The sequence below is a fragment of the Aotus nancymaae genome, unplaced genomic scaffold (genome assembly GCF_030222135.1).
Source record: "Aotus nancymaae isolate 86718 unplaced genomic scaffold, 86718_ANA_hifiasm-v0.15.2.pri h1tg000004l, whole genome shotgun sequence".
Lineage (NCBI taxonomy): Eukaryota > Metazoa > Chordata > Mammalia > Primates > Aotidae > Aotus > Aotus nancymaae.
Window position 1 is genome coordinate 37,611,978 of NW_026988415.1, and position 23,228 is coordinate 37,635,205.

General features: G+C 34.9%; 1 protein-coding gene across 1 annotated transcript in view; it reads left to right on the forward strand.

Moving 5' to 3' along the window:
• AMMECR1 (AMMECR nuclear protein 1) overlaps window positions 1-23,228 on the forward strand; it is a 127,332-nt gene that overhangs the window by 57,207 nt on the left and 46,897 nt on the right. Inside the window, exon 2 of the mRNA XM_012451738.3 lies at window positions 5,194-5,304. Coding sequence (XP_012307161.1) covers window positions 5,194-5,304 — 111 coding nt within the window. The remainder of the gene's footprint in view (window positions 1-5,193; window positions 5,305-23,228) is intronic.

A 23,228-nucleotide genomic window follows, 5' to 3' on the forward strand; every position in this document is an offset into this window, starting at 1 on the left:
TGAAAAAAATCCCATATTAAACCAGTAGTAAGAAATTTTGGAGGACTTCCCAGGTTTTTACAATAACCAGTTTAGTGACTCTGCACTGTCTGCCTGGATCTCTTTTTGTATTTCACCTGTAAAATGAAAAGCAAATGAATTATCTCTTAAAGACTCTCAGTGAATGACTGAGAGTCATATACACTTTGTATTATATACACTTTATGTACTGAAGTTTGGGTTAGGGATTTGTTATGGACTGAATTGTAACCACCACCACCACGCCCCACCACTACCAACCTCTACATTCCTGTGTCCAAGCCCTAACCCCTAATGTGACTGTATTTGATAGGGCCTATAAGAAATTAATTAAGGTTAAATGAAGTCATGAAAATGGGGCCCTGATCCAATAGGATTAGTGTACTTCTAAGAGGCACTTGGAGAGCTCGTGCTCTCCCTCTCCATGCACACACTCAGAGGAAAGGCTCTGTGAGTACAAAGTGGCCGTATAGCAGCCTTAAAGCCTAGTAAAGGAAGAGAGCCTTTATCAGTAACTGAACTCTGCCAGTACTTTAATCTTGGGTTTTCTAGTCTCCATAACAGTGAGGAAATAAATTTCTGTGGTTTATGCCACCTAGTCTATAGTATTTTATTATGGCAGCCCTATTACATGATTTAATCATATTAGGTATGTTTTTATGAATTGAATCTGTAGTTTATATGATTTAGAGATGAAATGTAAAGCTTCTTTTTGTTGAAATAGGAAGTGAAACGTTTTTACCTAGTGGTGGAAAGAAGACACCATCATTTCTGTATTTCTCTAAACTGCTGGATCCTGGGAAATTATTGTATTTTTAGCTGGATGTTATGAGGAATATAGTTGTATTTTGAGCTAAATTGCTGAGAAACCTGAATACAGTTGAGAAACAATCATTATCTATGGCAGAAGAACAGAACAAGTTACAGGGCTTCTCTCTTTTCCTATATCCCCCTTCCAAAATAAATAACCTTGCTGAGCATCCCCTTCTATTAAGTATTATTGTGTTGGTAGAGATTGATGTTATTTTGTTAACGTTGCATCCTTTAAATCTCATTCTAAAGAATCTTATTCTAAAGAAGAGCAAATTGACAGAGTGGAGGTTTACAGTAGACTAAGACTTTTTTGTAACCTCTATTTTGCCTAGATATGGTAGGAGAGATAGGGTTTAAGGTAAAATATGATTAAGTAAATAACACCTTTTTCATTGTATCACCTAATTGTATTCTGCTCCTGCAAACATATTTCTAAATTGTTCTGTCTCACATCAATAGATGGGGAGCGTTCTGTTCAGATTTACATTGCTTTTTGTACTTTTGCTGATTGTATGCAACTACATTGCCTTTAGAGCTACTGTTGACCTGACAGTATTGGCTGTTAGTTGGCAGGGAGGATTCACCTAGAATAAATGGTTACTTCCTGTTTCTGTCTACAGACATGAAAAAATGGAGTGCTTTTCTCCAAAGGTTTCTCAGACCTTAGTGGTACAAAATGTTCGAAAGTGGGACAATTACTTAAAAAGCTTTGTCTGGTTACCTTCGGATAAACATTTCCATTATTTTTTCATCTCATTTTGAGCCCTCTTCTAGTTTGTAGTATTTTTTCAGTGTATGTAGGTGGCCTCAAACCATATGGCAAAAGCATTTTCCCAAAATAGTCAGTCTTTGTCTTACTATGAACTGTTTTCTGTATTTTCTTCTCATTGAGCTGCTCCTCTCAACAGGCCCAAAACCCTTTTTCTACTTTGATCTGCCTCCGATTATGCTGATGTCTTAGGTCTTTTTGGGAACTCATACATGTTTTCATAACACATTTATGAATGAAATTGCCTATTCCTTTGCTCTGTGTTACATGAAGAAAAAAAAATGTGTTCCTATATTTAGATAATATATATTAAATGTTCTCATAGTCATTGCCCTGTACAAAGTGGTTATCACACACAAGATGCAATCTCTTGTGCTCAGTGATGTTTATTATGTTTCTGTCTACTTTAAAGTGCTTAACTTCTTGGGTTTTTTTCCCCATTAAATGTTGCTTTTAGGTATTTTAGTTGTTTCTAATTCCATACACGTGTACTTTATAAAAGATGTTAGATGAGCATTTGTAAAGGAGAAATTAGAGTCCCAGATTTTTAATGAATCGTTTTATTCTGTCTACTAAAAGTCTGATTTCTTCCATCTTCAGGCATCTGTCCTAAACACAGTGAGGTTGTCGAGTAGCACTCCCTCCCATCTTTGACACAGATACTTCCCTGCAATCCCAACTCCCACAGTGGATGTTGCCTGGGGCAGGTAAGGATAGGGAGAGTATAGATTATTCTGTATCTGCTCTACGTCTTACGAGGGCTCTTGAGAACACATATTCCACAGTGCTTCAAATTCAAAGAAGTGTTAAATCTGAAAGAGCCCATAGCAAGTTACCAAGACTATCAGCCTACTTCCTGTTTCCTGAATGTGCTGTGTACTTTTACATGTCCATGCCCTTGCTTCTTTTGGAGCATCTTTGCTCCTCAGGCTGCCTTGCAAAATGCAGCTTGTCCTCCAGCACCCTAAGCTCTGAATTAATCATTCCCTCATCAGTGATAGCATGGCATTATAAGAAACTTAATAAATAATTTCTCCCACCATATGTTTGAGTGCCCTGCAACGTATTTCATAGTATAGTGTTTAGTTTGTGTTGTTTTTCTATTTATACTTTAAGTTTTGAATGTTTACTTGAGCAGATAGGGTTATATTATAGTAAGAATGGTGTATGTATGTATTTCCTGGGATAAATAAGAAAGTAGAAGGTAAAATACTTTTAAATGACTTTCATTTCTAGCATTTTTGATAGGAAATGAATTCACTCACACTTTGAGGTTTCCCATGAAAGTCATTGAGGAAGAGAATATACAATGTAGTTCTGTGTTATTGAGAAACCATCATGGTATTTTAAAAACATGCTATTATCTATATTACAGTGAGACTGACTTCATTCTGAAGCTGCCAAAAACCTGTCTTACATAGAGATACTTTGTAGAGCCATTGTTATAGGAGAGGATTGATATATTTCTATATTTCTGATTTCTTAATTTGTGATCATATGCTACTTCTATAATCAAAAAATAAAGTTGTTTTTTTTAAAAAAAGAAGAGACAGGCCATGGGTGGTGGCTCACACCTGTAATCCCAGCATCTTTGAGGCCCAGGTGGGCGGATCACGAGATCAGGTGTTTGAGATCAGTCTGACCAACATGGTGAAACCTCGTCTCTACTAAAAATACTAAAATTATCTGGGCATGGTGGCGTGTGCCTGTGAGCCTAGCTACTCAGGAGGCTGAGGCAGGAGAATCGCTTGAACCCAGGAGGCGGCAGTTACAGTGAGCTGAGATCATGCTACTGCACTCCAGCCTGGGCAACAGAGTGAGACTCAGACTCAAAAAAAAAAAAAAAGTTGCTGATGTTGACTATACCATGTTGGAAACTGAAAAATGAAGAGGTGAATTTCATCCTTAAAGATAAGGTTTTAATTTTAAGATACTGGTATTTATATGAGTAATGAAAGAATTGGTGAGAAAGTAATTCCATCTAATTCTTGTCTTCCTGATCAAGAACAGTTAGAGAAAAATTTCCAAATGGAGCATTAGAACCAAATTATAAGAGGTTTAGTATATATGATATAGTAAGCAGAAAACCTGGCTTTTACCTTTTGTTTGATATTTTAGTATCATTAGTGTAGGTCATCCTTCAATTGAATGCTAATGTTGACAGTAACTTGACCTAATACTTTAGTTATCTTTTTAAATGCCACTGGACATTTGGATCTTGGAAGATGGTAACTCTTAGTACTTCACCCTGGTTTGTATATATTATTTATTTGGGATTCTATCTGCCATTGTGGTTTTCAGAGCTCAGCATAATTTAAATGTTTTAGGTGGGTGATTGAAGTACTTGAATGGGATATCTTTTCATCCATCTGCTGATGACTCACTAAAGAGTATTTTAAAGAAAGAATGTTCTTCAACTCACCAGTGTATTAGAAGAAAAATGACATATGCTATATCCCCTTAAAATGTAAATTTTTAGAAAACAGAAATGTATAATTCCAGTATTACTGTGAATACTCATATTACCATAGACCATCCCCAATTGTAAGATATTTATCTTTTTACAAAATGTCCTAAAATGAGTAAATTATTTCATAAAAACTGGCATACAAAGTTGCTCTAATTAGAACATATTGTATTTAGACTTAACCATTACTTAAAGCTGTCAGTAGTTTGCAGCAGAATCCAAACATCTACTATATTAAACTTCATCTAAATCCACGTTATTCTTGATGATATTTTATTATAATTGACACTTTGTTCTTTGATGCTTGAGAGACTGTATTTGCAGGTAATACTTTTATATAAAAATTAAAATAATTTTTCCGGTTTCACGGTATTATTTTTTTAATGTCTGCTGTTGCCCTTCATCTCTCTGAACTCTACTGATTTGTCTAGGTCAAGCTAAAGAATGTCAAGCTTGATGAAGTTTTCTTCTATCTCAGTAGCTTAAATTATGGCATTTGGACATGGTTTATAGTACCTATTTCCTTTTTCCTTGTATTAGTTAGCTGTGTATTCATTATGCCTGCCTCTTACACTGGCCCCTAAAGAGCATTGACTATGTTTTAGGCATCCTTGTAGCACCTTTCACAGTACATAGCCCCTATATTTTCAGGAAGTATTTATGAAAATCATTGTTTTTTCACCCTGATTTTCCAAATTAGACTTATAAATAAGTCAGTAACTTGAGGTTTAAATTTGGAATTGCTCAGTTAGCCATGATGGTTAAGCCTCTATAGTTAAGATTGCCCATGTTTGAGTGCCTACTTCATTATGTATCAACTGTGAGACTCCCTCATCTGTAAATAGAATGTTAGTATCAGCCTCCTAGAGTTGTTGATGAAGATTAACATAATTAGTTTGTTTAAAACACTTATTGAGATGCCTAACATATAGAATACACTCAATATAATGTAGTATAATATAATTTTTGCTAAATGTAGTCCTGTTGGGGTAGCCTCTGAGCCCCTTGAAGGCCTGTCTTTTGGTCTTTATATCTCAGGCACCTAACCTAGCAGACAGTCAACACTCAATAAATACTTGCTTGAATTGAATTGATTGATTTACCCTATTTTTATCTTCCATTACAGCCCACTGTTTGTAACATGGAAGATTGGTCGAGACAAAAGATTACGTGGATGCATAGGTACTTTTTCTGCCATGAATTTGCATTCAGGACTCAGGGAGTACACACTTACCAGGTGAAAACCAATTTTTGTTACCTCTGCTTTTACATTTAAAAAAAACAAAAACTTACGAAACTTGAATCTGATACTTTAACACCTTTTCCTTTACTGAGTTGTCAATGTTCTTGATTCCTTTCATGTCAGCTTTTTCCTTGTCTTTGCCCATTTACTTCCTCTCTGGTAAAATGTTATTGATATATATTATCATAATATAAAATACTGTGATTAATGTATTCTGCCATCGATGTTTTGAAGTGTTTTTTTTTCTTTTAATGGCCAACTTACTTTGTATAACTTGAAAACCAATGACTAAATGTCCATGGGTTACCAAAATATGTGATTTCTATAATAAGAGTCATTATTTCTTCCCTATTATGTTTTTTTTAAATAGTTGTTGTCTCTTTCATCTTACACATTTTGTTACATTTTTAAGTACTTTTGAAATTGAAAGGAGAGCCTAGGAAGAAAGTGATGCCACAGCCTAGCAGTATAATCATTCACATTCATACATCACCTAGAATTAATTGTAGCTTGCTTATTTTCTTTTATCTAACACAAGGACAAAGTAACTCCTCATTACAGTTGTTTAAAACTTTGTTCTTAATTTCTGAATTCACAAAAAGCTGTCTAGCACACGATGTGATTTTTTTTGGTTCAAGTTTAGATTTCAAGCAAATTGTGACCTAAAATTTTTTCAAAGAAGAAAATTCCTTAAATAATAAGCTATTAGCAAAGGAATTTCCTGTTTTTGTTCACATTTTAGGGTGATTATCTGATACAGTTTCTATAGTTGTAATATGCACAGTGTCTGTCCAACAAGAAATTTCTCCCTGCTGACTATTGGTACTTAGGGCAAGTTGTTCAACCTCCATATGTAAAACAGTAATTACAGTATTTTGTTCTACATATTTAATAGACGTGTTAGGAGAATGAAGTAATAATCACTATTTTACTTCAGGATTAATGTGGAACATTCATTATTTTACTGTAGAACTGCATAAATGCAGGCTCATAGCACCAGTTAATAAAATGTTGTAACTGAGTTTAGTATTCCCATATTTGAAGGTAAGCAGTAGCTCACAGCTGCAGGGTTTTCTCCACTTACAGTGAAGCCCAGAAAGAAAAGTAAAGGCTTGGAGGATCATATTCATTTTTCAGCTTTCCACAGGTATCAGAAACTGGGTGTTTGGGCTTGATTAAATAACATACAGGCTGTAAGGGTTGAAACACATATTCTGGAAATAAATACAACTTGTTAAAGATAATATAAGTACTAGTCTAGGCATGATAGTTTTTTTTTCTGACATAAAATACAACGGGCTCATTTTTGGGACTTCAGCAAATTCTGCCAGTGGTTACCTTTTTAGGACAGGTACATATTAAATTGCACATTTACTACTAATCAATGGCAATTTATTGTACATTTCCCAAAATAAGTTGTTATGAGGAACACTGGTTCCTTTGCGCTACCTGAAGAAAATAATTCTGTGACCAAATAAGTTTGGGAAACACTGGTTAAAAAATGTCAACAGCTCTGCTCACTGTAGGACTTCTCATAACCTTTTATGTGAATAGTGTTATGTATATCTAAAAGGGAGAAATAGAATGTAGCATATTCAGGCTTATTTGACTACAGGACCCTATTATCCTCCCACCCCAAAGTCTGAGTGTTCAAAGGAACATGTTTTTGGAAACACAAGTCTGTTTTCAAAACAGAATATTACTTTATATTTGGGTAGTAAGAGTTGGTAGTGTAGAAACCCTTTGTGCTTTTTAGTGAAATTGTATCAGAAATCCCATTATCAAACATTATATACCTTAGAAATCTTGCGTAGTAGTAACTGTGGTAGCAATTGGGTTTTATTTAAAGAAAAATATTCTTTTGCCTATGTTGGCAAGGGGTGAAAACATCCAGCTTTTCTGGACTTATCCATTTATATCCTAGGGTAATGACCAAAAGAATTACAGTATAATTTTCTGACAATAGTGTGATTCTGAATGAATTGTTCAAATAGTTGAACTTGGAAATTTGCCTACATTTGTGTATCTTGTTACCTTCATTGCAATCTATAGCTCCTTCTGTTTACTTTTCAACTTTTTTCTCACGTTTCTATACAATTTCCTCAAATTGTATATAGCACATTAAAGAGGGGTGTGTGTGTGTGTGTGTGTGTGTGTGTATGTATGTATTTACACAAATGCACATACCTGGTTTTACTTCTCATTTTTGTTTGGGTTAATTTCTTTTGTTTAACAAGATATTAACAATCACACTATTTAGAAAAGATGAACAAAAGAAAACGAGTCTTACAAAACACAATTAATCTTTTTTCCTGGATTCATTTTAGTATCAAAAATTGTAAGGAGTCATTTTTTAAAAGTTGGAATATAATCTTTTTCTGTCCAGTAGTGTGCTTATCATTTTTATATGTTATGTTATGATTATTTTTGTTAACGACTACCATTTATTAAGAATTTACTACATCAGACGTTGTTGAGGAGCTTTATGTGCATAATCTTTGTAAGAACTCTTTAGTACTAATATCTACATTTTCAAAGTGAAGAAACTGAGAATTAGATATTTTCAATAATTTGCCCACTCACACATCTATTACCTGATAGATCCAGGATTCAAACCCAGAGCATGTGTCTACAAAGTCTATCCCCTAATCAATACATTTAAGATAAGACAAAATTTTCTGATAATTTATGTTTTGCAGCTTTGTCATGAAAATAATGAACTTGAAAGCAAGTTACTAAGGGCCGGGCACGGTGGCTCACGCCTATAATCCCAGCACTTTGGGAGGCCGAGGCAGGTGTATCATGAGGTCAAGAGATCGAGACCATCCTGGTCAACATGGTGAAACCCCGTCTCTACTGAAAATACAAAAAATTAGCTAGGCATGGTGGCGCGTGCCTGTAATCCCAGCTACTCAGGAGGCTGAGGCAGGAGAATTGCCTGAACCCAGGAGGCGGATGTTGCGGTGAGCCGAGATCGCGCCATTGCACTCCAGCCTGGGTAACAAGAGCGAAACTCCATCTCAAAAAAAAGAAACTTACTATAAATTTTATAAATCATAGATCAATAATCCTTCAAAAATTCTAGTTAGGGGTTAAGACTGAAATTTTGGAACATTTTTAAAAATTCCAGAAAATCCATAGATAGTATTATGGAAAGTATATGACTCAGAGTTGTATAGACCACACAGAAGAAAATTGTCTTGAATTAATATTGTATTAAAGGATAAAGCTTATTACAAAACAATACTACCATAGATAGGAAATTGTATTCTTTGGCTACATGGACTAAACTTTAAGAATACAATTTTTTTAACATAAAAATTGGTGATTCTTAGAATCTGGTCATTCCACCTTAAAACCCATAACTCACAAAATGAATAAATAGAGTTAAATGAACTTAGGGGATAGGGACATAAAGGAAGGAGAAAGCAAAACAAAAAATAAACAGTGACAGTAAAGACATTCTAGGTATAGGCATCTTTTTAAAAATTAGGATATCTGATTCATCTGTGATTAGATAGACTGTTTAATTTTCAGAATGTTCCTCAATTACATCTTTTTTTTATTGTGGAGAAATATATGTAACGTAAGATTTACCATTTTAACCGTGTTTAAATGTATAGTTCTATGGCCTTAAGCACATTCATATTGTTGTACCGTCATCACCACCATCCATCTCCAGAACTTTTTTCATCTTCCCCAACTGAAACTCTGTATCCATTAAACACTAACTCCACATTCTTCCTCCTCCAGGCCCTGGCAAACACCATTCTACTTTGTGTTGCTGTGAACTTGACTACTCTAGGTACCTCATATCAGTGGAATCATATGATATTTGTCATTTTGTGACTGGCTTATTTCACTTAGCACAGTGTCTTCAAGGTTCATCCATGTGGTAGCATGTGTAAATTTACCTTCTTTTTAAAGCTGAATATTCCATCGTATGTATACACCACATTTTGTTTATCCTTTCAACCATTGGTGGATGTTTGGGTGGGTGGCTTCTACCTTTTGGCTGTTGTGAATAATGCTGCAATGAACATGGGTGTACAAAATATCCATTTGAGTACCTTTTTTCCTTTTAAAAGTTAACCAGTTTATAGGAGACAATGATCTAGCTTGTGTGTAGTCCCTTAAATCTAAAATCTTTCTTAAAAATATGACCAGGTATTTTAAAAAATGAAATGCCTATCCTGAATTAGGTTTTTATTTGTAAATAAAATTATAAACTTTTAATTCTAATAAAATTTAATTTTAATTTTAATAAAATTATTAAATTTAAAATTAAAGTACTTGTCATAGTCAAGTTGCATGTTCAAATATGATCAGGTATTTTTCTAAATGAAATGCCTATTCTGAATTGAGTATTTATATATATATCAACAGTCTTTTTAGTGTAAAGTACTTGTCATAGTCAAGTTGTATGTTGTCCTAATTGAAATTTTGATTTTAGATTGAAATAAAATCTTATGAATAGGCTGCAGATTTCTTCTCAATTGTAAAAATACTTATTTTTTATGTAGGTAACGAAAACTTCGTGAGAAGTACATGGAACTATTATAAATAGACTATTCTTTCCCTTACCTTGAAGGATCTGGGTAAAAGCAGAAAAGATTATAGAAAATACGAAGCAGGTTGGACAGCTCAGAATTATTGATAAAAGTCTATCCTTAGAATTTGGTGATAAAGTCCACAAATTACCCTATTTATCATTGCTCAAGACTTCAAAGAAGAAATATTCTTTGTCCAAGCTGAAGGAGATAATTTCCAGTATTGTGTTTATGGCTTTTACATATTAGAAAGCAGAGGCAGATTTATTTCCCCAATTTTAGTACTTAGGATACATACTTTTATAGAGAGGAGAATTACAACTAATATAGATGAATATAAACATCTCTGTCAAAAAAGATGCCTTAAAATTTTGGCTAATAAATTTTCCAGCAAGATGCAGATCTATTTTGTCATGTAAATTCAAGTTGGCCGTAATTTTTCTAGAACACGTAAGTAATTAATAGATGTATTCTTATTCAGCAAAACAGGAATGTGATTTGTCACCACACTTAAAAAACTATCTTTCTTTTTTTCTCCTTTACTTTGTTGTACTTAGACCTCTTGGCAATGAAATAATTATGCAGGTACTGGCAGTTCTAGAGCTTGATTCTGAACTATGCCACTTTTGTTGCATACTTAATTCTGAGAAATTAGTAATGAAAATTTAGTCCTTTCTAGGGAACAGTGTGACCATATAAAACGTGATGTGCTGTGTTTTGTTTTGGAGTTTTATTTTGTTTTGTGTGAGTTAGTGGGGTTGTGTGTCAGGGGAGTTTGGGGGGGGATTAATTGTTTGCATGGTACAAATGTTCACTTTCCATCAGATATTTTGAGATATTGAAAATAGCTAACAAACCTACTTTATTACTTTTAAAGGTCCTAGCTAGATTGGGTACTTCTGGGTGACTAGATTCATTGTAAATTGAATTTGCTTTTATATTTTGGTGGTGTAATCTGGCATTTTTCTAAAGCAATATGAGTTTAAAACCATTATAAGCAGCATAATGTTTTCCCTTGTCATGGTAGACCATCCTATGATCATTTTTATTCTTGATTATTTGGGTAACCACTCTAGGCTCATTGTGAATAATCAGATTAAACAAGTTCCTCCTCCCTCTCATTTAATATTAGTCTTTATGGCAGCATCTCCCAGATTGATTTTTCTTATGAAAAGAAAAGCTATACAAAACACCTCTCACTGTACATTATTGTTATGGAAGCTCATTCTGGCGATGTTAAGGCCAAATTATTCTTGGCAAGTGTTTGTGGCACAGGACTCCTGGCCAAAGTATGCATTTTGGAGAAATAAATTAGATGTATCACAAACAATGCAAAATTAATTAGTTTAATTTACAACCTATATTTGTTGCCTTTTTATAAAAGAGATGATGGCCTGAGTCCTAAAACTTATACCTAATTTGATAGTTTCAGTGTATTAATTACAAAATGAGAAAGATTTGTCAGATTTTATAGGTACTTAATTTAAGGTACGATTTGGAACCTAGGTTGTTGTTTACTCTTTACTCAAAATTATCCATAGGAAAGGATGGTGAAATATCTGCAGAAATCTAGAATCCTCATTTTAGCCATGAGGTTAATGCACTCCTTCATTATCCCAAGGTTGTGCTAATGTGCAGAGATGTGGCCACAAAATGCCCAGCAGAATGTGGAAACTAAACAGCAGGAACCATTTGCAGAATGGGTAATGGCTCCTGAATTGTAGAGAATTGTCTGAATTCATATAGCACCTACTGCCACAGAAATTAAGTGTAATGAGTACATCAGATTCTAATTCCTTATCACATCTTTCAGATCTTCAGAGTTGCCAGTTGGAATCCCTCTACTGGTTTGATTAAGAGCCACAGGCAAAATGCCTCGGGCAGAAAGGCCATCTGTAAAAAGGTGGTGTTGGGGGAAGCTGAAAATGGGCTCTTTCAGTGCCAGGGATCTTGGTTCTTAAGTTTGATAGGGAGAAAGTGAACTACAAGAAATTTACCCTGTTCTTAATCTGTCTATAAACTTTACTTCTCTGGTCCTTTGAGGCTGTTTCCCCTTTTAATCATGTTTAAACAGTTCATACTGCAAATCTGGTCTTAATTTTGCCTTAGGAGTTTATGATATATTAGGAGACATAAGAAGTTATCCAAATAATTGTAATCCTAGGTAGAAAGCAGTTTTTCCCAAGAAGCAGAGGAGGTGATACTGGATGATTACTACTCTGTATCTGTTATAAAAGCTGAAATGTATTTAAAGGAAATTATTTTATTTGGCTCATCCCTAGTTCACTTTATATAAAAGCAAAACAGTATATACCACTTTCTGGCTTGTTTTTATCCTACATGGGCCAAAAAGGTCAAAATTACAAGGATGTGTATAAATCATTATTTAAATCAAAGTAACCATATATAAAGTGTTGGGTACTTATATTTTAACAAATTTGTAGTACATATTTTAAAGGGGAAAATGATCTTGTCATAAAAGAAGAAGCCTTTGAAATAGAGGACTCTTGAAAGAGTGCATGCACATGTACACACACACAGAGTTTACCAAACATTAGCTAGAACCTGGTTGGATTATAGCTCTGAGGCTTGGCAAATAGTTTAGATTCCACTTTCCTCTTGTCCTGTTAAAGTGAATTCATATTTTGTTTCACTACAGTAAACTGGTATCTGTCTTCTTTCCTGAGAGTCATTGTCTGCGATAGTCTTCATTTTTTCAGGTAAAGCTAAATTAGAACACAAATATTGTATGAAATTATTACATTAGATGTGGCCTAAAATCATACTATAGACATTAAAAATATATTTCTTTTGTCTGAATATTTACATAATAAATATTGGGCTTACTTATAAGTATCTAAAGTTTTTGAGCCATTAGGACCTGAATGAACAGGACAGATTTGTATCTTAGTGTTCTGGAAGAATAAGATGGTTATGCTTTGATATAACTCAAGGTGATTATTCCTGTCTAGAGTATCATGAGAATTGTATGCTTTTACCACTTTTAAGGGGACAATGTTAGGAATTTGAGTACTTTAAAATAATTGAAAGTTGAGGTTTTGGTATAGCAATTAAATATTAAAATTTTAGTTACGATTTTATGAGCATGAGAAATACTTTTTGAAAGAATCCCATACAAGGCAAAATAAATGAAGCCCTTCTCTGTGATCTTTACCTTTCTCTAACTTTAAACTGTCTTAAATATGGCTATCCAAAGTAGCAGTCCTTGGAAAAAACTCACTTTTCATCATTGATAACAATTTGTTGATCTTTAAATGCTAAATACTTATTGCATCATAAGTCCTTTATCTTGCATCAGAAATATATTTTTCTTAGAAACAACTCTGCTTTTTCTTACATTCTCTCTCAATTTTTAAATAAAGAACAAACTTTCAACATAAAAATCATGTCCTAAAGAGCTGCATTATCTGATCTACTTCTTGTTAACCAAAGAAATAAAATATATCTATATAAGAAAATAGACATGGACAAATTGTAACATTTAAAAAATTTTCTATTGGAAAATTATATCATAGAAGCTAGGAATTTCTAAAGATCGAAAACAATATAGTCGTGTACCATATAATGACATTTTGGTCAACAATGGACTGAATATACAACAGTGGTCCCATAGGATTATAATACTGTAATTTTACTCTACCATTTCTATGTTTAGATGCACACCATTGTGTTACAGTTGCCTGTAGTATGCAGTATAGTAACATGCTGTACAGCTTTGTAGCCTAGGAGAAATAGGCTATATCATATAGCCTAGGTGCGTAGTAGACTATACCATCTAGGTTTGTGTAAGTATACTCTTATGATGTTCACACAATAATGAAAGCATTTAATGACATATTTCTCAGAATGCTTCCCCACTGTTAAGCAATACACGACTGTATTGAATACATTCTTTTGAGAATGAAACTCTAATGATTGTTAATACCAAATGTGCACTGCTCTTTTCAGTATATTTAAAATCTAAAAGTGAAAATAATACATTTGGATTCATAAAGTACAGATTTATACTTGGTCTCATGTTCAGAAAACTCATTTTTATTAACTTTACTTCAGTTCAAAAAATTATCCTGTAAATATACATACTGAAACTATAGAATTATTCAAATTAGATTAGCATGTTATTGTCTCCATTTTTAACACTGTTTTTTTCTTTATTTCTACATTGAAATACTAACTTTTGTATACTTTCTAGTAGTGAAAGAGAAAGTTAGAAAAGATCATAAAATACATTCTTCAGAAGCTTTAATTAAAGGGATTGCCCAGAACTCAACTTCTTGTTGCTATACCCAGCTACCTTCAGGGCTACTTTATATGTTCTACAAAGTTGATTTAAAAGGTTCCAACTGTAACCACTTCATTGAAGATGGCAGGAAAGAGAATCTCTTTCAAGTTCTGCAGGCTGCTTTTAACCCAAGCCATTCTTCTAAGATGACCTTTAGTTGCCTCCTAGCTAGGTCTGGAGAAGTATTCTAAGCTTTTGAAATGAGTGGAGCTGGGTTGCACATGAAGAACAGTAAACAAATGTACACTGCTGTTTAGACTTGTACTGCTAATGAGATCATGGGTTCAATCCCTATTTGGACCAGTTCTCTTTGTTTTGTTCCACATCAAAGACTGTAACCTAGATCCCAGGCATTGATTACAGTGGGGCTCAGACAGAGCATGTGGGTGAATCAGTACCAAACCCAAGTTTTAGCATCATTGCAGCATATGAAATGTGCTACCCTAAGAATACCCAAAACAATGTGATCTTAAAATGAGATATGCACAAACCCTTTGAAAGTAGCAAGAAAAACATGCCCTTTCCCTAAAACTGACAAATCTTGAAGAGGAAGAAAAGAGTAAAGACAATAAAACACTGATTCTGGAATCTGGAATGTTGCTTTAACTCCAGGCCAGCGGTGACAAAAGTTATTGTAATGACCTCTGAACAGAGAGACACTGCCATTGAGCAGACTTCTGGTATAGAAAACATGGTATATTCGGGAGCTGTGAATCAGTTCAGGGTAGATAATGCTTAACAACATTGAGATGTTATTGGAGGTGTGGATGAGAAAGTTTGTTGTTGCAGTCCTTCTTTTCACCTTATTTTAAAGAATAAATCAAACATTTTTCTGATTACCTTTTTAAAATTTTTAAATGGAAGGGAAGGATAAGGACAGAGCATTATTAGGTTACTTCTGATACTTCAGGGCTGTAAATTCAACATATAGACTGACACCTAAATTCGTGGTATAACGCAGTTCTTTTTTCTTTCCTATTTTGGTATCTGTTCAATGAAAATAAGATACAACCCAAGTTTTTACGTAGTCCGACTAGCAGTATTCCACTTAAATATCTGAGAGTAGCATTTTCTCAAACTTTCATTGTAAAAACCACCACCACCAAACAAAAACTATCACACAGGCTGGATGAGAAATTTTGTAGATCTTTTTGGTGCTGAACTATGACATGAGCATTATAGATTGTAAAATAGAGATAGTTGAAACTATTGTACAGAACTAAATTTTTTAAACTTTATTTGCTGTTAAATTCTGTGAAATTTCAGTTACTTAAACATGTAAAAATATAAAATGTAATGCTTCAGATTGCAAGGTAATATGCAATGTAGTGTTTGTAAGATACTCTTGTCTAACATTAACTAGTAGTATTTTGATTTGTACTGTCAGAATTTGTTAAAATCATTTTAACATGCACTGATGTAGATTAACGTTAGTTCTGATTTAAAGAATGGTGACAAAATCATACACGTAATACTTTTGCAAGTGTTGGGGAGATCGGTACGTTTTGAAAAGAGTAATTTAACTTTTGGGTGCCAGGAAATGGGTTATCTCAAAATCCATTGCCGGCAATGGGCAGGCCTGGTAATAATGGCACAGAGCATTAATCATACACCTTATTAATGGTGAAGTGAATAATTTTGAAATAAAGTTTTAGGGAAAAAAAAGATTATCCAAAACTTAGCTATCTCATGAATAGTTAGTAATAATTATAATAATAATTGCTTTGAATCTAAAAGAAAAAAAGAGTATTTTTAGATGTTAATTTCTCTTCACAAGCTCTCTGAAGAATGTCATCGTGACATTAGAGAAAATGTCTTTGGAGCCGCAGTAGAACTAACAACACAGGTTGGACTTCAGCAGGCCTGAAAATGGTATGGTCAAAAAGGGAGATTTCTTTCTGCCTCTAATAAAGTACAGTGGCTAGGAATAAGAGTCATCTCAGATAATACTGGATTTCAGCTGAAGCAACTCTTAAATATTTCAGTGATAAAAGGATGACTGTGTTAAATTCATGGATATGTAAATACATGTTATAAAATGTAATTGTTCTTTTTAAAAGTACATTTTTTTAAAAAAGGCTACATTTTAAAGTTATCATCTATTGTGTATTGAGATGTTTCTGTGCCTCACACATCAGCTCACTAAGGTGTGGTAGCTATTGTCTAAGAATATGTACTCTTCCATACCGTTGCAGCTTCCTCTTCATAGGCTTTATTAATTGCCCAGAGCAACACATCTACCCCTTTAGCCGAAATGGCACAAACACACCCATTGGCATGACTGAACTCTCCTCAGTTAGTGTCAATCCTTATATCTGAGATAAGAAGCTTTCCTGCGTCTACCTTTCTCACCTAGAATAAGAGCCAAAGTATTTTAAAAGCATATATTTCACTCAGAGTAAAGTTAATGTTCTGCAGTGAATGCCACCATGCTCAGCTTGCCCCTCTCTCCTCATCTCCCACTCCCCTCTTCCCACTTCCATTCATTCTCTTGGGCTTAGCCAGGCTGGTTTCCTTGTTTTTATTTGAACACACCAAGCATGGTCCCTCCCTATGGCCTTGGCACTTGGATTTTCTTTACTTGCAACAGTCTTCTACTAGATAGACATGTAACTTGGCTTCCTTATTCCCTTCAGGTCTCTATTCAAATGATGCCATTATCAGTGACACGTATGTAAAATAGCAAGGCCTGCATTTGATAACTGGCTCTCCCTGCCCCTTTACCCTGCTTCATTTTTCTTCATAGCACTTATCACCACCTGGCATACTGTAAATTTACTTGTACATTTGTGAGTCTCTCTTAATGCAAATATAAGTTCCATGAGGGCAGGGACTACTGTAATATTCCCCAAGGCCTACAACAGTGCATGATTCATAGTAGGCATTCAGGAAATATTAGTTGAATAAATATGTCTTTTTTTATCAGCATTTAGAAATAGTGGATTATAAAGTATAATCCTTTGTCTTATTACTTTACCTAGATGTGAAATTATCTGGTCTTTTTGTGGCTGGTTTCTTACAGTTTTCAATGAGTGCATATTGAATGCATTTTTTTGTGTGTGAATGGTTTGACATTAAAATTCCCTTTTAAAACTCATTTTATCACGAACACTTTTAAATACTCACAAAAATAGAGTATTATAATGATGCAGTCATTTTTGTAACAGTGATTTTCTTTTCTCTTTTCTTTTTGTGGGGAACAAGAGTCTCACTATGTTACCCAGGCTGGTCATGAACTCCTGGGCTCAAACAATCCTCTCGTCCCTGCTTCCCTAAGTATTGGGATTACAGGAGTGAGCCACCATGCCTGGCTGCTTTTTCATTTTACATATTTTTGTTTGATACTTGTTTTTTAAGTACAGAGGCAGTATGAGGTTGTAGAAAGAACGTGGGCTTTAAAGGTAGCCATATCTGGGTTCTAGTTTTGAATCCCTCAATTCTTAGCTTTGTGACCCAAGGGAAGCTACTGAATTTCTACTGTGTCTTGGTTTTCTCATCTGTAAAACAGGTATAATTCTAAACTGGTAAGTTTGTTGTGAGGATTAGGATATATGTATGTATATGAAGTATCTTATATATACTAGGTATGTAGTAAATATTTATATTGTAGTACATGTATAGTAAATATTTATATTTCTACTTCAGGAAGAAATTAAGTAGTAAGAGTGGCCAAGAAATGAAATTTTAAATATATTTATAGCAATTTCAATTTTTCTTTTTCTTTTGAACATATGTAGGTAGGCAATTTTCATAACATGACAAGAAACAAGAATCATCAGTAAATAAATCAGTGACCTTATAATTAGTCACCATCACATTTCTGTTTATGTAATTCTTTAAAAACTACAAATATATATGCTGACCATTGAGCAAAATGCTATCAGTCTATATTTCTGTTGGTTCTCCCCACAGATATCTCTTGAGTCCACCCCATCCTCTTCACCTTCACTGCCACTGTCTTTGTCTGGGTTCTTATTCTGGCTCACTGGTTTCCCTGCTTCCCTTTGAAGCCATTCTACACCAATCACGAGAATCATCTTTGTTGACACAAATCTGTCTCACTCTCCTGCTTAAAAGAGTGCATGTTATTCCTTATCAACAAGAGAGGAAAACCCGTTTTTATTAAGAAGCGTAGCACTTGACGACCTAACCTCATGCTTCAGCCATGCACAATTATTCACCACTTCCCAAGTATATTCTTTCATGTCTCTCTGGCTTCAAACATTTTTTCTTTGCCTCTCCCCATTTCCACCCAGTCAACTCCTACTCATTCTTCAAGATTCAGCTTGCTCATTACTTCCTCTGTGAAATTTCCTTGACACTCCCCAGGAAAATTGGTCAGTCTCTGAGTTCACACGGCACTTAGTTCAGACCTCTATTATAACACTTAACACTTGATTATAATTATTAATTTTATGTTTGTCTCTCCCTTTTGAAATTGTGCTCCACAGTAGTTTACCAAGCAACATCAAAGCAAATTAACAAAAACCGGTCTCATTGCTTTGTAGCAACTTTACTTGATCCTGATAACCATTCTACTCTCTTTCCTTTCTGTCTGCATATGTTAGCTTACATTTGTCACCTTTTCTTGCTGCCAGCATACTTGAGCCAGTAAGAGTTGCCAATGCTGATTGATAGTGCAAAGGGTGGTTTAAGGCCACTTGGAGTTAGACTGAGCCAGAGGACAAGGCTCCTTATACAGAACACTTTAGAAAGCAAATTGACATGAGGTTGATCTCATTATAAGTGATTGAAGATACACTATGTGAATTGATTCTTGCCATGGAACCACAGAGCTCGAAGAGATTATTTTAACTCATCTAGTCTAACCCCTATCAGATACTTTAATCTCTCTTAAAAATTTCCTGAGTAATGGGCATCTAGCTTCTATCTGAACATCTCTGTAGACTTGGAAGTCACTACCAGGTAAGTAGCCCATTTCATTTTCAAACACCTGAAAACTCTACTGCCATAACTTCAGTCACCACGAAGTGCCAGAAGTCAAAGATTGCCTGCAGTTAGTACTTTATTCTTGATAGAAAGCTGCATTAACCAGCAGTGGTTAAACTTAACCCTCTGAGTAATATCTGAGTCTTTACGAGTTTAGGAGTGGTAAGATGCACAGCTTTACAATTGAGTCCCATCCACCCACCCATACAAATTTTAATTCTTCCCTTATTATTGAAACCTTTGAAGCTAATGCTGCCACAACTTCTCTCACAGTCTTCCTTAGACTTCTGGAGTTGGCTGGACCCTAGAGCCCAGAGATTCCAAGGAATCTGGAGTCCAGCCAACTCCAGAAGTTATCTGGTGCTAGATATTTTAGTGATCCCAACAGTGACACTGAGTTGGAACTAGAGTTAGAACACAGGTCTCCTGACATTGCCTTGGACTGTCAATACAAATTCCAGAATAAAAAGTACCCATATTATATGTGACTTGATGCTTAAAAAGTGAAAAAGTACCCATAAAAGTATGTGAGTTTGTTAATTTTAGTTAAGAAGCATATAATTTCAAGGAACCCTGTAATAATCATTTTGTAATGTAAAAATTTACTCTTGAGTTATCTGCCTTGTGTCAAGTTTAGGCATACATCCATAAAATAAAGAATACCCTTAGAACTATTCAACTTCAACCAAAACTGCAAGAGTAACAGAATATCAGTATGAGAGAAACTCAAAGCAAAACCTTAAGTTTATTATGTTAGATTTCACTTTTCTTTAAACATGCCTCTACTTGTTATGCTGGAACTCTCATAAGGATTTTGTGTAAGTTACTTCACCTAATATTTCTAACAACCATGTGAAGTTGAAAATATTTTCCTTATATTGCAGTTAGGGAAAACCAGGGCTTAGATGGTTAAGTAATTTGCTGAATGACAGCTAATACATAACCTGATTCTATCTAACTCCAAAGCCTGTGCTGCCAACCACTGTGCGATACTGTTCCCTTCCAATAATATCACTCCCACTTCCCTGGTGAAAGCTTCTTATGGACGTTTGTTTCACTGACTTAACAGGTATTCATACCCTGGTGTCCACTTACAGAAAAAAACAATCACTGAATAACCTTTCTCTTCATTTGGGAACTCAGTTTCTTAACTCAGTTAAATCTCCCTTATACTCCTAGTCCATTAATTCCAGTTTCAACTTCTCTTGGGTTCCCTTTCCTTTTAGAATCTTGAGGCACTATCTCCCTCAATATGCCTTTTTTCTTCACAGCTATCCTCCCAGTTCAGTTTTGTATTCTGAACTTCCATAGTCCCATCAGAATTTATCACCTTCTCAGGGATACATACTCCCCAAACTTGGATTTCTTTCTAAATTTGATCTTAGCCAAAAGGCCAAGAAGTGATTAATTTCTTTCTGTACAACATTTGCACTTAATATCAGTAAATTTACATGGAATTCTAGTTTAGCCCTTAGATTCTAGCCAGACACAACTCTCTGAAATCCACTGCCTACTGGAGAGCTTCAGGGGAAGGATTCACCATAAAAGAACTGTGAATAAAAGTCCTGACTGCTCTTCTCTTCATTCAACTGGCTGAAAGGGAGACATCATTGGGGAGTTAAGAAGTGAGTCAGTTCCTTAGAAAGTATAATTAAGGAAACAAATTCCAAGTTTCTAAGTAATTAAGACCAAATATATTGCCTTAGTTTTCATTTTTGCAATTTGAAGTTCCTTAGGGGCAGTTTTTGATAGAACAAATTATCATAAAACAGTTACATAAATGGAGCACAAATATACCCATGACTGATATCAGGAAGGATTGAAAGTGTGTAATCATGGACTGTGTCCATCTTATCGAACTTTGATTTCTTACAATAGTAAAGTTCAAAAAAATAAAGTCATCGTTTTCTTTTTTCTTTTTTTTTTTGAGACAGGATCTTGCTCTGTCACCCAAGATGGAGTACAGTGGTGCAATCACAGCTCATTGCAGCCTCGACCTCCCGGGTTCAAGCAATTCTCTCACCTCAGCCACCCAAATATCTGGTACTCTAGGTGTGGACCACTATACCCAGCAAAATTTTCATGATTTTTGTAGAGACATTGTTTCGCCATATTGCCCAGGTTGGTCTCAAACTCCTAGGCTCAAGTGATCTTCCCACCTCGGCTGCAAAAAGTGCTGTGATTTCAGGTGTGAGCCACCGCTGTCAGCCTCAGATTGTACTGTAGCTGGGATTTGAGGATCTGAGTATTTGAAAGGCAAAGAAGATTTTTAAAATGTACTTTCTATTGTATTCAAGTATTTTATGATGCATTCTTTTAAAATTTTGTGGCAAACAGTAATGAAAACTTTAGAGTCACAGGCATCATTCAATACCTTCTGTTTTGCTCCTGATCCATTTAAAAACTTTTCTTTGTCTGAAACAAGTATTATTGGAAACCTGTTATCAGGATAGGTATTTTTAAATTTGACAGTGAAAATACTTTTCAAACTTGTTTTCATATAGTGCCTGTTAATAATAATAAAATTAATAAATTAATAGCAGGGTTGATTGGGACATTGTCCATGTCACACGTGTTTCTTTTTTGGGGGGGGAGTGGGGAGACAGGGTTTTACTCCTGTCGCCCAGGCTGGAGTGCGATGGTGCCATCTGGGCTCACTGCAACCTCTGCCTTCAGGGCTCAAGTGATTCTCCCACCTCAGCCACCTGAGTGGGTGGGATTACAGGCACAAGCAGACCCGGCTAATTTTTGTATTTTTTGTAGAGACAGGGTTTCACCATGTTGAACTCCTGGGCTCAAGTGATCCACCCGCCTTGGCTTCCCAACATGCTGGGATTACAGGTGCAAGCCACCACACCTGGCCAATTTTTGTATTTTTTGTAGAGATGGGGTTTCACCATGTTGCCCAAGTTGGTCTCGAACTCCTGGACTCAAGCTATCCACCTGGCTTGGCCTTCCAAAGTGCTGGGATTACAGGAGTGAGCATTCGTGCCCAGCCCATGTCACATGTTTCTTAATAGGTTTTAAAAGGATTTTGCCACAGTAAGAAGTTTTTATTTCACATATTCAAGTCCCACATACCTGACATGGCAAAATGACAAATTAATGATGTAGTCGAAGAGAAACCGGCAAAGGGCTATAGATGCTAGCCCAGAAATTGGTAACATTTTTAGACTTTGGGATGTCAATGAGGCTGCACAGTGTATTTAAGTGCCATTTTTGTCATAAGCCAGAGAGGTAGGAGGAAAGAGTAATGGGACATGGTAAAGCAGAAATTCTGCTAAGTTAGAATGTTAGAGTTGATTGTTGCGATTCTGTTTCTTGCCTAAAGTGTAGCCCATTTTAAGTTCAAGACTAAGAAAACCTTCCAGAAAATTAAAAATGTTCAAAGCAAATATACTAGTAAATGCTCATGGTTCTACACTTTTATACTGTAAATTTCTTCTATTTCCCAAAGGACTCATTCAATGATGTCTCCTAACTTTCCAGAGTTACTGTTTCTTCCCTTGTATGTTCATAACACATTACTGGTACCTCTGTTACAGCACTTGCTTTATCTTGCCTTGCAGTGTAGTTTCTTACATGATTGTCTTTCCTGCTTAGATTGGTAGTCCCTTGAGGACCTAGACTATATTTTTCACATCTTTGCATCCCCTAATTAGCTATGAGGAATTAGGCATAGAGCAAAATAAATGTTTGAATAAGAGAGTCATTTCCTCTAGCATACTGAAGTATTTGTTTACTAGCTGGGTAAGATAATTAAAGAAAGTGTTAGGAGCCACAGCCTATGCAAAGGAAGTGAGAAGTGAAGATTAAAGCATCTCTGAAAGTGTAAGTCATAGGAAAATAACATTAATTTGCAAAGGTGATTTACTTTTATTTTTAGGAATGGTGAGATATATCGGCATTTTATTTTCTATTTATAGTTTTAAATCAAGGAAATTGTAACTCACTTGTTTTATAACTGGATCAGTTTTCATTTAATAAAGGATAGGAACACTCAATTCTTATGGAATATTTAGATAGTCTAGTCACAGTTATTAAGTTGTGCTACTATAAAAAATGAAACAATTGAAATATAAATTTAAGATGTGCTCCCATGGAATAATCTATAT